Source organism: Protopterus annectens, chromosome 1.part1 (genome assembly GCF_019279795.1).
Source record: "Protopterus annectens isolate FY-2018-M chromosome 1.part1, PAN1.0, whole genome shotgun sequence".
NCBI lineage: Eukaryota > Metazoa > Chordata > Ceratodontiformes > Protopteridae > Protopterus > Protopterus annectens.
In genome coordinates this window covers 354,523,800-354,538,638 of record NC_056726.1, presented here as the reverse complement: position 1 = coordinate 354,538,638, position 14,839 = coordinate 354,523,800, and the positions used below count along the sequence as shown (strand labels likewise).

The 14,839-nt window shown below is 43.9% G+C and overlaps 1 protein-coding gene across 1 annotated transcript in view; it reads right to left on the bottom strand.

Annotated features, from left to right (window-relative positions):
• The window catches only part of UBR4 (ubiquitin protein ligase E3 component n-recognin 4), a 3,959,899-nt gene that overhangs the window by 1,029,132 nt on the left and 2,915,928 nt on the right, over positions 1 to 14,839 (bottom strand). The window contains 1 exon segment of the mRNA XM_044087073.1: positions 3,740 to 3,884. Within this exon segment, the coding sequence (XP_043943008.1) occupies positions 3,740 to 3,884 (145 nt within the window).

The following is a 14,839-nucleotide window of genomic DNA, read 5'->3' as shown; positions in this document are numbered from 1 at the left end:
TGCGGAGGAATATATGACAGCTCTTAATTTACAATCATCTGCGATCTTGGTGAACTCTGGCCTTTGACATTAGCCTCAACTTCCATGAAGTAGATGCCGAACAGGAGCAGGCCCAATACAGAGCACTGGTATACTCCATTGATGACTGGTCTCCTTGTGGTCTCACTAATCCTTAATTCTTGCGTCCCATCTGTGAGACAGCAATCCAGGGAGTTATTCAAGGATTTATACCTCGTTCTGACAGTTTGTCAACAATACCAGAGTGCGGTACTGCATCAAATGCCATGGCCAGGTCAATGTAAGCAGTATGTACCATTTTCCTCTCATCCATAGCCTTGGTGACCCTGTCAAACAAGTCTAACAGGTTGAATAAATAAGACTTTCCCCCCTTAAAGCCAAACTGGGATGGGTCCAATGTCTGCAGGTTACCAATGTCCCTGAACATTTCCGTGGTATTTAGTTCCATGGCTTTACATATTAGACTTGTCTGAGTGATGGCTCTATTGCCCAGGGCTCAGCTGATGGTCCACCCTTATAAGGATAACCGTTGCAGCCACCCATTTATCTGGCATGTAATTTGTTTTGAGGCTGTAGTTGAGGGTCTTAAGAGGTCCTGCTACGTCATGTGTTAAGACTACTCATGGAGCAACCAGGGATATTGTCAGGGCCCACTGAAATAGTGTTTTAGCCTTAGCTCCTAGCATTGAACAGTAACACTTGAAGGTTGATCAGAGTTTTTTTTTTTTTGCCAAATTGGTAGTTTTGTCATTTTGACATTGTCTAAAAAAGCTCTAAGGAAATGGATACAGCTTTAGCCAATATTTGAAAGCCTAGGGGACAGGTGCAAACTGTCCTTGGCAAAGCAACATGGTCTGTTAACCATGTCCTCCCCATGCTGATAGATATTGAATGCCCCTGAAGAGATACCAGAAACTAACCCAATTATTAAAAATCAGTCATTTTCTATTCTGTGGCATTATCTTTGGTAAAGGAGGAATGCTACTCAGTGCAAGGCACATACTGTTTGTGACACATTCAGAGAGATCCACAAAATCTCGTTTTATACAGTCCAGTGAAGTATATCTCAAGCCATTTACAGGCAACATGGGCTGTGATAGAATCATACTGGTACTTGTGGTGCAATGACTTGAGTGCATGCATGATGCTGTGGTTCCCAGCTCCAGACAGGGAACTAACCATTATCTTTTCCTTGTCTAGCCTCGTGGGAGGAACATTTGGTGTGTTGTACAAAATAATCCCCTATGACAGGAGTACTAGGTTAAGTGTTTGCTTGCCTTACAAGCTTTGTTCTTGGGGATCACTGGCTGTAGGCTTATGTGCGGTGTTAGGTGTTGCTTTTGGCGTGTGCTTTAGTGATTGCTGAGAATAGGTGGTATTGTTTGATGGCTTAGGAGAGCTTTGAAGAGGTTTCTTTTAAATGCCTCAGCATAAGATGGTCTATGTGTGGGGTAAGCATTATGTGTGAAGGATGTACTGCATGTGTGTGCTTAACCTTGTTTTCAAGTGAGATTTTTGCAGCAAAGGAAGTTATGCATGTACATCTCTCGCATACTGTGCGAGTTTCTCTAAAAATTTAAATCGAGAATTTAGACTACATCTCTATAAACTGAAACAGCTGTCAGCTTGGTTATTAAATCTACACAGTGAATCATTTTTTGTGACCTGTTGACCTGTGACCTGTTGACCTGTTGACATTACTGGCTTGTCTTAAAAGATGTTAGGGTGATGCATATTCTAACTTGAGAATAAGCTGACCCCCCCCCCCCTCCCAGAGATGCATCTGGTTTCTAAGGAGAAAATTTAAGTCGAAGACAGGACATGTTGAATTGCTTAAATAATTTTTCTTTCCTTATTGTTACCAGTATAAAAGTGAACGTTTAACAACATAATCAGTATTCCTAAGCATTTACATGAACTGACAAGGTGACATAGTGGATGGGATTGCCTAGGGAATCACTGAAAGTGAGACAGGTGAACTAGTGAATTCTGCAGTCTATTAGTTCTGCCTAGTGTCATATCTTGTACAACCAAGTTATGATAACTTGCGAGAGTTTCAGGAGTACACATTAACAAAAGAAGTGAAACACACTCATCCTCAATTTCCAAATCTATTGCTTTTTAACATATATATTCATTCATAAGTAACCCAATAAACTACCACATGTAAAACAGTTTTCTCAAACATGACATCTTAGGGATCAGAGTCAAGAGGACTGACAGGATGTCACCCCATGGAACACATTCACACCCAAAAGAACAACAAACATTTCCACTGTCTTCAGCAAAAAAAAAAAAAGTGGAGAAAGACATTTTCTGCCTCTTTCACAAGCAATAATGGTACTGGTGAGGGTTTTGCCAGATACCAAAGGACCTACACAAGTCCTGCTAAGTGTTGTGAAAGACTGGTGGGATTTTGTATGTTCCTTAATACTAAAATACTAGCTTTTTTATACAGAAAAAGGCTAGCAAAAAAGATGGTAAGAGAGAAGCTGAAGGCAATGACTGACACCAACATAGCATCCTGTGACAGCACAGGGTTAAATGCTTACCTAGGCATTTTCCCTGCTGGTCACTCCTATTCTGCTCTGGATAACAAAACTCCTGAACATGCAAAACAATTTTATGCAGTTCTGTTCACATTGCCATCATTGGGGTCAGCTGCTGAAACATGGAAAAGGACAATACCCAAACTTTTGAGATCCATAAATGGAAGCCATCCAAGGTGTAACCATGCCTTAGGTGAAGCTTGAAGGGGGGGCTCTAGTTTCTTCTGTTTTTCCTATTCTATCTCCCTTCCAACAACTATGTTAATTCATTTTTTTTCTGTTCAATTTAACTTTACTGGACTTACTTGTTTATCTTTTTTTGGAAGATAAAGCTCAAACCTCCTTAACCTAATGGCTTTACAAAACTTTCAAACAGTTGTAGCAAGTACCAATATTATAACCTGGCCACAAACAAAATAAACACTAAGAAAGAAAAAAAGAGGGGCTAGTTTTCAGCCATAAGAAACACTTGTTAAATGGTGATAGGAAAGAATCTTCTACAAAAATAAATAAGACATCATTACAACCACATAATGCATGCAGACATCAATAAACAAACAGACTAATGGCTTCAAAGCAGTAATGATGGCACTTGCCAGCGCTGCCAGTCTGGGACCAATAGGGTACTGCATGTCTGCACATATAAAGGTAACAGAAATGCAGAACAGGGAAGCTACAATAAAAAACAAATTAGTCAGACCAACACAGATTTACTAGCAAGTAAACTCAAGTGTTAAGATTTACTGTAAGTGATGCCCACACCAATAGTAGTACTGATGATTCTCCATCAGAAGGGCAGCAAGTTGCATGCTGCAAGGATATTTGATACTATTTTAGCAGATGCCACAGTAATATTAACAACTACTGGGGTACAGAAATAAAGATCTGTGACTGAACCATTAACAGCTAACAAATACTTTGAAGCTTAAACAACCACCAAAGGCTCAACTCCGTGACAGCAGAAAAGAACTAGAGGTTATTTACAATAAATGGCGATATGAAAAGTTTGAGGAGCTCATTCAAGCAACTGCCGTCACAGATTCGCATCATAAACCTGCTGCAATTGCACCTTAAAGTAAGATCTACTTAAAAAAATATAATGGAAATTACTCCATACCAAGAGAGCATTTTAAAGCAATAAAACAACTGGGAAACAAGTAGTTTTATCTAACCTTCTTTTCAGTCTGAGGAGTTTTCAGAGAAAAGTACCCCAAAAGATCTACAAATTGAGCTGCTTTCCGCCCATATGCTGGCAGCTCTGCCCAAATAGACCACATTAGGTCAAGCAACAGCTCCTGCTGGGATTTGTTTGAACTCCTGAAATAAAAAAGACAAAAATATTAGTCACATAGTAACTGCTTGACAAATGCTAACTTTCAAAATATGGTGCTCATCCCACAAAATTAATGGATCCCAGTCACCTACCTCTAGATTATTTTCTGTTATTTGACACATTTTCATATTTCTTAAAATACAGACCACATGAGGTTGAGAGTATGAAACAAAATGATATAAAAACCATAAATAATACAATAAAACACTACTACCACTTCTATGGAAGGACCCCTTTCTTGATGGATCCTTTGTTGTACAATTCGGTATCAATCACCATTCAGTAAAGAACATGTACTATCTTTAACTTCAGGATATCTGTACAAGAGCAGAAAAATCAGACCATCCCTTTTAAGAAAGAAAAGCGGTCAGACACCATTTAGGAGAGTTGTGCGTCTCGTGATTAGTGTTGTGCTGTGGTAGTAGAGTGTGTTTCTGCCTTGGAGGTCCCTGCTGTTTGGACAGACTCTTATTGAGAGCCTACACAAAGGTGGGTGTGTGGTTCATGTTTTTATGTGAAGGCAGTGCCGGTGTGTGTTCTGGAGGGCTGTGTGTTTCATGTGGTGTGGTGCAAGTGTTGACCTTCTTCTCTTGGCCAGCTATTCTCGTCTTGGCTGGAGAGTGCGTGGCTTCCAATTTGGATATACAAGTACATCTCTCGCAAGTCTGAATGTTGAGAGGTAAGAGGGGAGGGCTGTCGGTATACAAGAGGGAGTTGCTATATTGCCTCAAGATGCCCAAGTTCACCAGGTTAACAAGAAAAGCACAGGGAACTGACCTTTAGATATACCTGGAGGGTTGGGCATTAATAATACGTACTGGCGCTGCTTCCTTGTAGAATGTTTAGTGCTGGTAGCACTTTTGTGTGCTACAATAATTGCTACAAGAAGTCTGGTATGGTAAAGTGCTAGACTAATAATCTAGTTAAAGTGTAGGAGAGGAGAAAACTAGCAGATCTAAGGGAAAAATTGAAGAGCACACTTTGGCACCTCTTTGGAGCTTGCAAATCTGTATCTGGACTAGACTAGTTACAGGAAAGGCAGGAAACAAGCGCAACACGGGCTTTTAAACCAGAAAGTTAAAAGAGATGGAAAAATTGGCCAAACTGCCAAAAAACTTCAAATTCTGGGCCATAAACCACTCCTCTTTTGGTAGATAGCCTACCTAGTGCTTACTACTCCCACTGATGAGCTACTATAAACAAAGGTGTGGCATACAAAAATCCACTGTATTTGTCATTCAGCAGACCTATCAGCAAGTACAAATCACCCTTTGGTATGTACCTAACTGGGCATATCCAAAAACTGGAATGTCCACACAGGTTCCTCACTAAAAGATTAAAGGGTGTAAATAAAATGTCTTATGCAGACCTCCTCAAGGCCCTATCCCTGTATTGTCTCCTACGGGCTGTTGAGGGGAGATCTATGTCTGGCATACTGGGAACTGTCAGATGCAACTCTGACATATCTCCTGCATATCCACAAAACAAACACCACCACAGTTACCCATCTAAAGACTTGAACCTTGCCTGTGATATAAACAGGACCTGCTTGAGAGACAGGTGTGTATCCCAGAGACTACCCAGTCTCTGGAACAAGCTCCCCAGCCATGTGAAGCAGAGTTGCTCAATAACCCAATTCAAGTACAACTTACCCATATCTCTAATGCACACAGGAAACCTGTAAATGGTTCATCTCCAAAGTCCCTGCTTACACTTATCAAGGGTATCAGAACTTGTCAGAGATTTGGGATGCATGGTTAGGCTTAAAAAGGTCCTTGTGGTCATCAGCCTAGTAAACACCTATGAATCTATATAATTACCTGGGTCAGCAGATGGATAGCCATTGAACAGAGGGGATAACTATTGCATTCTTCCATTTGCTAGGCACAAAGACAGATTGGAGCTTATGCTGAACAAGGGTTTTAAAGGGCCAAATAGGTCATCTTTCATACTATTCATGAGGCAACATGGGATATTATCAAGGCCTACAGATGCAGTATTTTTTGCTTTGGAGAGGGCACTGACAAAGAATAGTTGTGTAAAATTTTACCATAACCATAGATGCCCTTCTCTTCCATGTTGCAGTATTCAAAACCTTTGGGTTAGCCTCAGCCTAGCAACCTGAACATCCACTCAGTATACAAAAGCTTTAGTCACTGTGAGGTACGTGGAATGTCTGACATTGGCCATAGGGTGCATGGGCCATAAAAGTGATGTGTACATGTACCTTCCTCAGAACTGAATGACCTAGTCAGACCCCAGTCCCAGGATAGCTGCACAAGTCCTAAATCATCCAGCAAACTTTTTTTTTTTTGGGGGGGGGGGGTAGGAGGGTGGGATAGAATACTACAACATGGAAGAGAAGGACATCTATGGTTATGGTAAGATTGTATACAACTATTCCATGTCCTATTCTCATGGTGCAGTAATTCATACCCTTTGGGTGAATGCCATAGTGCAAAAGGAAGGAGGAGGGATGGAGACGTTTTCCAAGAATCCATGCATGACTGCCCTAGTAAAACCTGCTCTAGGTCTGGAGATGTGCTCCAGTTTGTAGTGTTTGGTGAAGGTTTGGACAGATGTCCAGACAGCTGCTTCAAGAACAGAAGCAGTGTCGAGCCCCTTGAAGATTCCAGAGAGGCCATGACTCCAGTGGAATTGGCTTTAATGTTAGAGTCCAGGTGTTTGCAATGGTAGGTGTAACAAAAGCAGATGGCCTTGGAAATCCAAGCAGAAACAGTCTGCTTTGTCAGAGCTTTCACCAGAGCCCTGGGGTGAAAGGAGACAAACAGTTGCTCTGATCTCCTAAGGGATTTGGTCTAATCTAGGTAAAATATTAGTTGTCTGTGAAAATCAAGAGAATACAGGACTCTCTCACTGTCATTCTGGGGTTGTAGAAAAAAGGGGGGTATGCGGATATATTGGTTCAGGGACAACTCTTTGACCACCTTAGGCATGAAGGATGGGTTATAGCCCATAGGGTTACTCTATACTTGAGGATGGTTAAAAAGGGTGGGGTGACTATGAGGACCTGGAGCTCCGACACACTCCTGGCCAATGCCAGGGCCATCAAAAGCAGTTTTCCAAGTGCAGTATTTTAGAGAAGTTGTAGCTGCTGACTCAAATGGAGCAACAGTGAGCTTCTCTAACACATACAGTAGGTCAGGTCCCAGGGTGGTGGAACTGGCTTCCTGGGAGGCCCGAGATGTAGTACTCCCTTCAGGAATAACTTTGCTTGAAGTCTGGAAGCAAGTGGAGGGTCAAGAGGCAGATAAAGAGAAATAGCAGCAAGATGGGCATTAACAGAAGGATATGCCAGCACTGCCTGCAACAATTCACACAGATAGGACAGCACTAAGGGGACCTCTCCCTGAAATGGGTCTAGCCGTATTTAGAGACACCAAACAGAGAACCTTTCCCATTTGGACAGACAGGTCTCCTAGTACTGGGTTTCCTAACCTCCTGCAGCACATTAAGCACGTCCTCAAAGTAAAGGTGTCTGAAAGGGATTAAAACTATCACCCACAGGGCTAGGCTCACAGATTCCAAATGAGGATTGATTAGGGATCCCTTGTCCTGTGTGAGTAGGTACACTCTGAGTTAACTTGTGATGACTGTCCCTGGCTAAATGCGGAAGGAGGGGCAACCAATGCTGTTTTGGCCAAAAGGGAGTCAACAAGATTTTTGGCTTGTCTTACTGAATTTTCATTAAGACTTTTTGTAAGAGTGGAACCCGGGGGGGGCATGCGTACAGAAACATCCCCTTCCATGAAATAGAGAAGGCCATCAGTTGCCCTCGCTAGGGGGCTGGGTGCCCTGGTATAAAACTGTGGAAGTGGTCTCTTAAGAGTGGCAGCAAACAGATCCATTTGTGGCATACCACCTGTGGACAAAGTTCTGAAACACATCCCTGTGTAGCATCCATCTGTGGGAGTGTGACATGGACCTGTTCAAGGTGTCTGCCTGAGTGTTCTGAGCTGAGGGAATGTAGACTGCCTGCAGAGTGACTCCATGCTGAACCGCCAATTCCCAGGCCTAGAGTGCAGGTCTGGATAGCAAGTAAGATCTTGTTCTCCCCTGTTTGTTCACATACCAAAGAAAGTACAATTGTGTACACTTACCATAAATGTAAATGTATTCACTGTTGCAATCATCACACTTGGGTTATCTGCCTGGAGGTAGCCCTCAGTCAGCCTGAATACCAGAGTCTTGGGATTTCTACATCGGATGCTGTCGCCTCTTCCATGACGTCAGGGGTATAAAAACATGGAGCCGACGCCATTACATCAGCTTTTCTTGCCTCAGATGTCAGGATCCCCCAAAATAGGAAGCAATTACATGGTGTGGAACACATCCAGTAAAATGTTAACACCACTGCCATAACATACGGCCAAAAAAAGAGGATAGGTAGAAAGTACAGATAGGTTAGGGGGTTGGATGGATGGTAACCAGGACTGCAACAGTGAATTCACCCAAGCATCTATATTTATGGCAAGTGTACATGACTGTACTATGTTCTTCGTGTTTCACTGTTGCAGTCATCACACATGGGTTGATTCCCAAAACTGAGGAAGGGTGGAGGCAGTCAATAAGTATTAGGGCTGGCTAGTAGCCCTTGTAAGATTGCTGTAGCAAATCCAACTCTGGATTTAGAAAAGATAGGTAAGTGGTAATGCTTGGTGAAGGTGTGTACAGAACTCTGGGTTGCAGCTTCTAGGATGTCCCTGGTAGGGACTCCCCTTGTTTGTAACAGAAATGGATGCAGTGTGCTATCCATCTGGAGATGGTTTGCTTTGAAATGGCTTGCCTTCTGCCCCTGTAGCAAAGTTGACTAGCAGGTGGTCAGAGTTTTTGATAATTTAGTCCTGTCGAGGTAGAACCCAAGCTGTCTGTGGACGTCCTAGGAGTGCAGGATCCTTTCCCTTTTATTTTGAGGATTAGGAAAAAAGGTGGGTAAATGGACAGATTGGTTTAAAGCCACACTGGATACCACCTTGGGCATAAATGATGGGTTAATCCTGAGGGAAACCCTGTCCTCATGGAAGATAATGCAGGGTTCCACAACCAGAAGGGCCTGCAACTCAGACTCTCTTCTTGCTGAAGTGATGTCTAGAAGTAAGGATGTTTTCCAAGAGAGGAATTTTAACTCTGCTGTAGCGGCAGATTCAAAAGGGGGAAGTGTGAGCTTCTCTAGTACAAAGTTAGGGTCTCAGGCAGGAGTGGGAGCTCTCCTCAAGGGTCTTAAATTGTTAGCTCCTCTTAGGAACTGTTTGACCAGAGGGTGAGAAAAGAGGAGTGGCTCAGTATTGTAATGAGCTGAGATGGCAGAGGCATGAAACTTAATTGAAGAGAAGGATAGGCCTTTGTGGAGCAGCTCTGCTAGGTAATCTAAGATATGAGGTGAGGTGGGTACGGTTGTGTCCCTTTCCCTGAGAGTGGCAACAACAACAGTATCTTTTCCACTTTTCTGAATAGGATTTCCTAGTACTAGGCCTCCTGGCCTCAAGGATGACATCCAGCACCTGTTTGTTGAGGGTTGCTGGTGATGTATTCAGGGAATAAACCAGGCTGCTAGGTTCAGGGTTTGCAGCTAAGGATGCAAAATATGGCCCTCCTGCTGGGACAGCAGAGAAGGGGTCTGATGCAGGTGTCAGGGTGGCACTGCTGTCAGACTGCGTAAAAGTGGGTACCAGTGCTGGCGTGACCAGTCTGGTGCAATCAGGATTGTCCTTGGCCTGTCCTGCTTGATCTTGAGTAGTACTTTCGAGAAGAGGGGCAGAGGGGGAAAGGCATAGATTGAGAGGTTTTCCCATGTAAAGGAAAGAGGATCCACTTTCCATGCTTGGCTGTGGGGAGTTCTGGTGCAATATTTGCTCAATTGATGGTTTTGGGGGGAAGCAAAGAGGTCCACCTCTGGTATTCCCCACCTGTGGATTAGAAGCTTGAAAGAGTTGGGTTCCCGTTTTCACTCGTGTGGGTCCATTAGACTTCTGCTTAAATCGTCTGCCAGTGAATTTTCTTTGCCTGGCAGGAATTGAGCTTGTAGGTACACTTGATAGCTCAAGGCTGTGTTCCACAGAGCCATGGCTAACCTGCAGAGTGGGTAGGAATGAGCTCCCCCTGCTTGTTTATGTACCACATAACTGTGGTGTTGTCTATCTTTATCAAGGGTTGTCCTGGAAGGAGAAGGTATTTGAAGGCTGTCAGTACATTCTGTACAGCTAACATTTCTTTTTGATTGATATGCATGTGCATTTGTCCTGGCTCCATTTGCCTTGAATGCATTTGCCTGTCATGTGAGCCCCCAATGCATAGTCTGATGCATCTGTTGTCATGATTTGGGCAGTGGGCTGTTGAGTGAAAAGGAGTCCCTCGTTGTGGTAGCAGGCCTCTGCCCACCAAAGGAACTCTGTCCTTAGGCAAGGAATGATAGGAATCACTGTTTCCAGGTCCTGAGAATGTTGACACCAGAGACTTAAGTACCACTGAAGTTTCCTCATATGCAGTCTTGCATATGGAATTAGGAGAATGCAAGAGGCCATGGACCCTAGGGCTTGCAGTATTTTTCTTGCAGACAGCTGAGTTTGGGAGGCCAGTAGTTTGAAGTAATTTGTCAAATAAACCTGCGTTTCTGGAGTGAGGAATGCCATCTGGGAAGTTGTGTTCAAGCTTGCTCGCAGGAATACAATTTTTTGGCTGGGTATCAGATGTGATTTCTTTTCATTGATGGTATACCCCAGAGAAATTAGGAGACTCTTTACTAATGTCAGGTGCTGTAGTAGCAGTTCCTGACTGTCCGTCTGAATCAGGCAGTCGTCCAAGTATGGGTAAATTTGAATTTTTCTCTGCCTGCAGTAAGCAATGGCTGCAGCCAGACACTTTGTAAATACCCTAAGCCAAAGGGAAGTGCAGAGAACTGATGGTGCATAGAGCTTGCCCTGAAACAGATATTTCCTGCAAGATTACCTTATAGGGGATGTGCAGATAAGCTTCTTTTAAGTCTAGGGTGACCAGTCAGGAGTCCTTGGCTAGCATAGGAAGCAGCTGTTGGAGTGTAAGCATTTTGAATTTTGGTACCACCAGGAAGGTGTTGAGCATCGACAGATCCAGGATAGGGCGCCAAGAGTTTTCTTTTCTGGGCACCAGAAACAGTCTGGAGTAGAAACCCTGTCCCCTTTGCTCTACTGGAACAGGTTGAATGGCCCTGATACTGAGAAGAGAAAGTACTTGCTTTTGGGTCTCTGCTCACTGGTTTGGGGGAAGGTCTGGCAAACTGCTTGGAGGTGGCAGAGAGGGGAAGTAGAACCTGTATCCCTGGGATACAATGTTTAAGATAGATCTGTCCTGGGTAATGTACTCCCAGTTTTTTTGCATGCAGGGCGAGTTTGGACTGAGAAGGTCTGGGAGGGAAGGAAAGGACCAGGTCTTTGAAGGCCAATACCTACTGAATCTAGGTGGCAGTACCTGTAGGAAATCTTTAACAGTTTGCATAAATTTAGCTTTTTCCTCCATCTTTTTAAGAACTACAACTGCTTTTGTGCCAAACACTTTTGGTTTAATGGAGCATCTAGTAATTTTGCTTTGACATGGACTGGCAAGCTTTGTTCTTTCAGCCAAGCATGCCTTTTCAGAACAGACCCAGTGTCAGCAGCCCTGCAAGATGCTTCTAAGGCATCAAAACCACACTGCAAAGTCTGCTTCCCAACTTGGTTTGCAGAATGCATTAACTCTTGCAAAAATTTATTTTATGCACAATCAGGAATCAACATTTTTTTTGTTTAATTAGTTCCATAATATGCTGCTGGTACTTCAACATGTGAAACTGGCAATTTAAAGCCCTGATGGCAAGAGTTGCAGAGGTATATACCCTCTTCCTCCATCTGTCTAAAGCCCTAGAATCCCTGTCCGAAGGGCTAGGGTTTTTGGCTGTAGTAGCCTTAATACCTTTAGGTCCCTGGGAAATAGAATCTGGATCCGCAGTGAGATTTTTCTGAAAATAAATTTGAGAGAGTCAGGTACTCTGTAGTACATGTCAGGCTTTCTAGGAGCTGGTGGGCAAGGTATCAGGTGTAAGACTGGATTCCAAGAAGACATCATCTACAATTTCCGGAACAGGGGGGATAGCTAAGGGCCTGTGCTGAGGAAAGTTTAAAAATTCCCTGAGTCTCTTTTTGGACTGTGGGTAGTCCTGGTACTACCAGCAGAAATGCTCTGAGGGTATGCAGGGTTTCACCGAAAGAAAAAATCCTCTTTTTTGGGGGGCAGAGGGATGGAATCCTCTGCATCTGAATCCTCATAGGTAGATAAGGGTATGTCCTGGTAATCAGAGGGGTTAGAGTCATCGGACTCATGATCTGTAGAATCAGAAAGAAAATCAATTCTTTGTCTTTTAGAGGGGGGAGGCTGGCTTTCCCTGATTAAAGTAACAAGGTCTTCAGCCATTCTAAGCATTTGTTTATGTGGCATGGAAGCTTGAGAATGCGCTTTGGTTGTCTGTTTCCTAGGCGTAGTGTGAACTCTGGGCCTGAGAAATTCGGTAGTTTTAGTCAGAAACAAAGTAGTCGGTTTGATACGAACATTGAAAGGTCTGAATACACCCTCAGAAGCTGGTGCCTGCACAGCGGCTCCGGACCCATCCAAGGTAGAGACATCAGCAGGTTCCATAGTTGAAGAAGCATCTCGCAGCATACTGGACTCCAAATAGGTCTCAGTAGAGGCCTGCAAATCTGTAGAAGCGGGTATCAGGGGCTGTGAAAACGCCTCACTGAATACCGGCGGACTGGCGACTACCTTAACGGAAGCGCTGTCAGCAGTTTTGGACCTATGTGGTCTGTCTCTGTCTTTATCCTTACATTTTTTCGGAAGGTCGGTAGTCGGACGGGTTATCGAAGCCATTTCGGAATATGGAGAACAGCAGCGAAAGAATTTAGTGACAAAGAAAGCCCGATGACAAATAGTTTGTGTGTTGAACAAGGCACAAAACCAACAGTGAGGAACATCGTGGTCTGGGCTTAAACAGGTGACGCAGTAAGAATGAAAATCACTGTGAGGTATTTGCTTTCCACAGGCAAGACAATTGTTAACTTTTTCCTGACATTGGTTAGAGCAAGAAAAAAGGGTCTCCAACGGGGTACTTAGCTTTAGAGAACTTCAGGTTTGAAACTCGAATAACGAAAATTTCAGGTAGCGGCCGACCGGCACTTGCGAACTGCTTTTGCTTCGTGCTCCACATGCCTTTTCTTGGGACCAGGAAAATGCCCCTTCCCTTTTCTGACAGTGGGACTGGTTGGATTGTCCATTGAGAGAGGAGGCTGTCCAAGACTGTTTGGAATAGGGGCAAGCTGGTCCTTTGGTGACTGTGGGATGCCTCTTAAAGGGAGTTATGATCCAAGTCATGAAGTAACCCTTTTCTATGATTGATAATATCCACTTGTCTGAGGTAATGCTTTGCCAAATGAGAAGACAGTGAGTCTCTGGGAAAGGGGTATAGGATTTGGAGGGGGTGGAGGAGAAGGCGCGTAGTCACAGACTACCTGCCTTGTCCTGAAACAGAGGTTTCTGGGTTGGAGTCCGAGTAGGCCTGGAAGGTGGCTGCTACTTCCTGAGCTCTTTTTGCCCTAGTATGAGTAGGAGCAGAATGTTTTCTAATGAACTGTCTCCTAGTGGAATAATTTCGGTGGAATTTAGGAACTGGTGACAAACAAATGCTTCAAATCCTGTAATTCTTTCCCCTTCTGTTGAAGGGCTTTGAAAAGCTCTGCCACTTTGACCCCAAATAGGGCAGTATTGTCTGGGGGGCATCTAGGAGTTTAGCCCAGATATCTTCAGGTAGGGGTTGGAGCCTCAGCCAAGAGTACCTTCTGAGCACCGAGAAAGAAGCTGCAGATCAGGCCGAGGCCTCTGCAGCATCATAACTGCATCTGATTGAGAGTCTTGTCACTTGTGAGGACAAGGAGATCAGGCTAGAGATTTGAGAGGTTGTTGGACGAATCCGGAAGATCAGACAAGAGTTTTGAAACCTGAATCAAGATAACGAAGGAATACTTAGACATGTGAGTCTGGTAGTTTGACGGCCCTAAAGGCAAAGTGGCAGAGGTGTATACCTTTTTACTAATGCACTCCATAGTTTTACTGTCCTTATCAGTTGGAAAAACAGAGACGGAGGGTAGTAGTCTGGAGGGTTTGCCTGCAGGGACTGAAATAGTACCAGGATCTGCAAAAGGGCATTTTTAGCAGAAATGTAACCCCTTCTGGGACCTTATAAAATCTGTCAGGTCTACTAGAAGCAGAGGGTTGGGATTCAGGATTTTTAGAAGCTGCAATGAAAGTGTCTAAGGCGGCCGATGGAATGGCAGAAGGTGAAGGGGTATCCATTTGTAAGAGTTCATAATACCTCTTTCAGTCATTTCAGTGGAGTCCCATTTGAAAAACTCTCTCATCCAAGAGATGGTTTCTCCAAAAGTAAGGTCCTCTCCAGGGGAATCTGCCTCAGCAGTGTCCTCCTCTGGAGAGGCATACCCTAGAGGGGAAGGCATTTGGGAAGCATAAGAAACAGAGTCCTCTGAAGAGGAATCTGAAGATTCAGTTGGAAGAGGATCTGCAGTCTGAGGCCTAGGGCTGATAACAGAAAGGGCAGCTGGAGAAGAAGCAGCCACTGAAGGCTTAAGGTCCATGAAGGCACTGAATAAACCCCGAGAGAGAGCTTGCCAATCAAGCAAGCTTTCAGAAGGTGGAGATACACATTTACTTTTTTGTTTCCTTTTTAGAGAAGAAACAGGCCTGAAGGGCATGGAGTGACCAAAACAAAAACAAGAAAAAAGGCCCCAACGGGGCACTTATCTTAAACTCTCAGAATCTGATGGTAGACACAGCAGGATGAGCTGATGTTCATCTAGCAGCATAGAAGTTCTGAGGAAAGGTACGTGCAGACATCACTTTT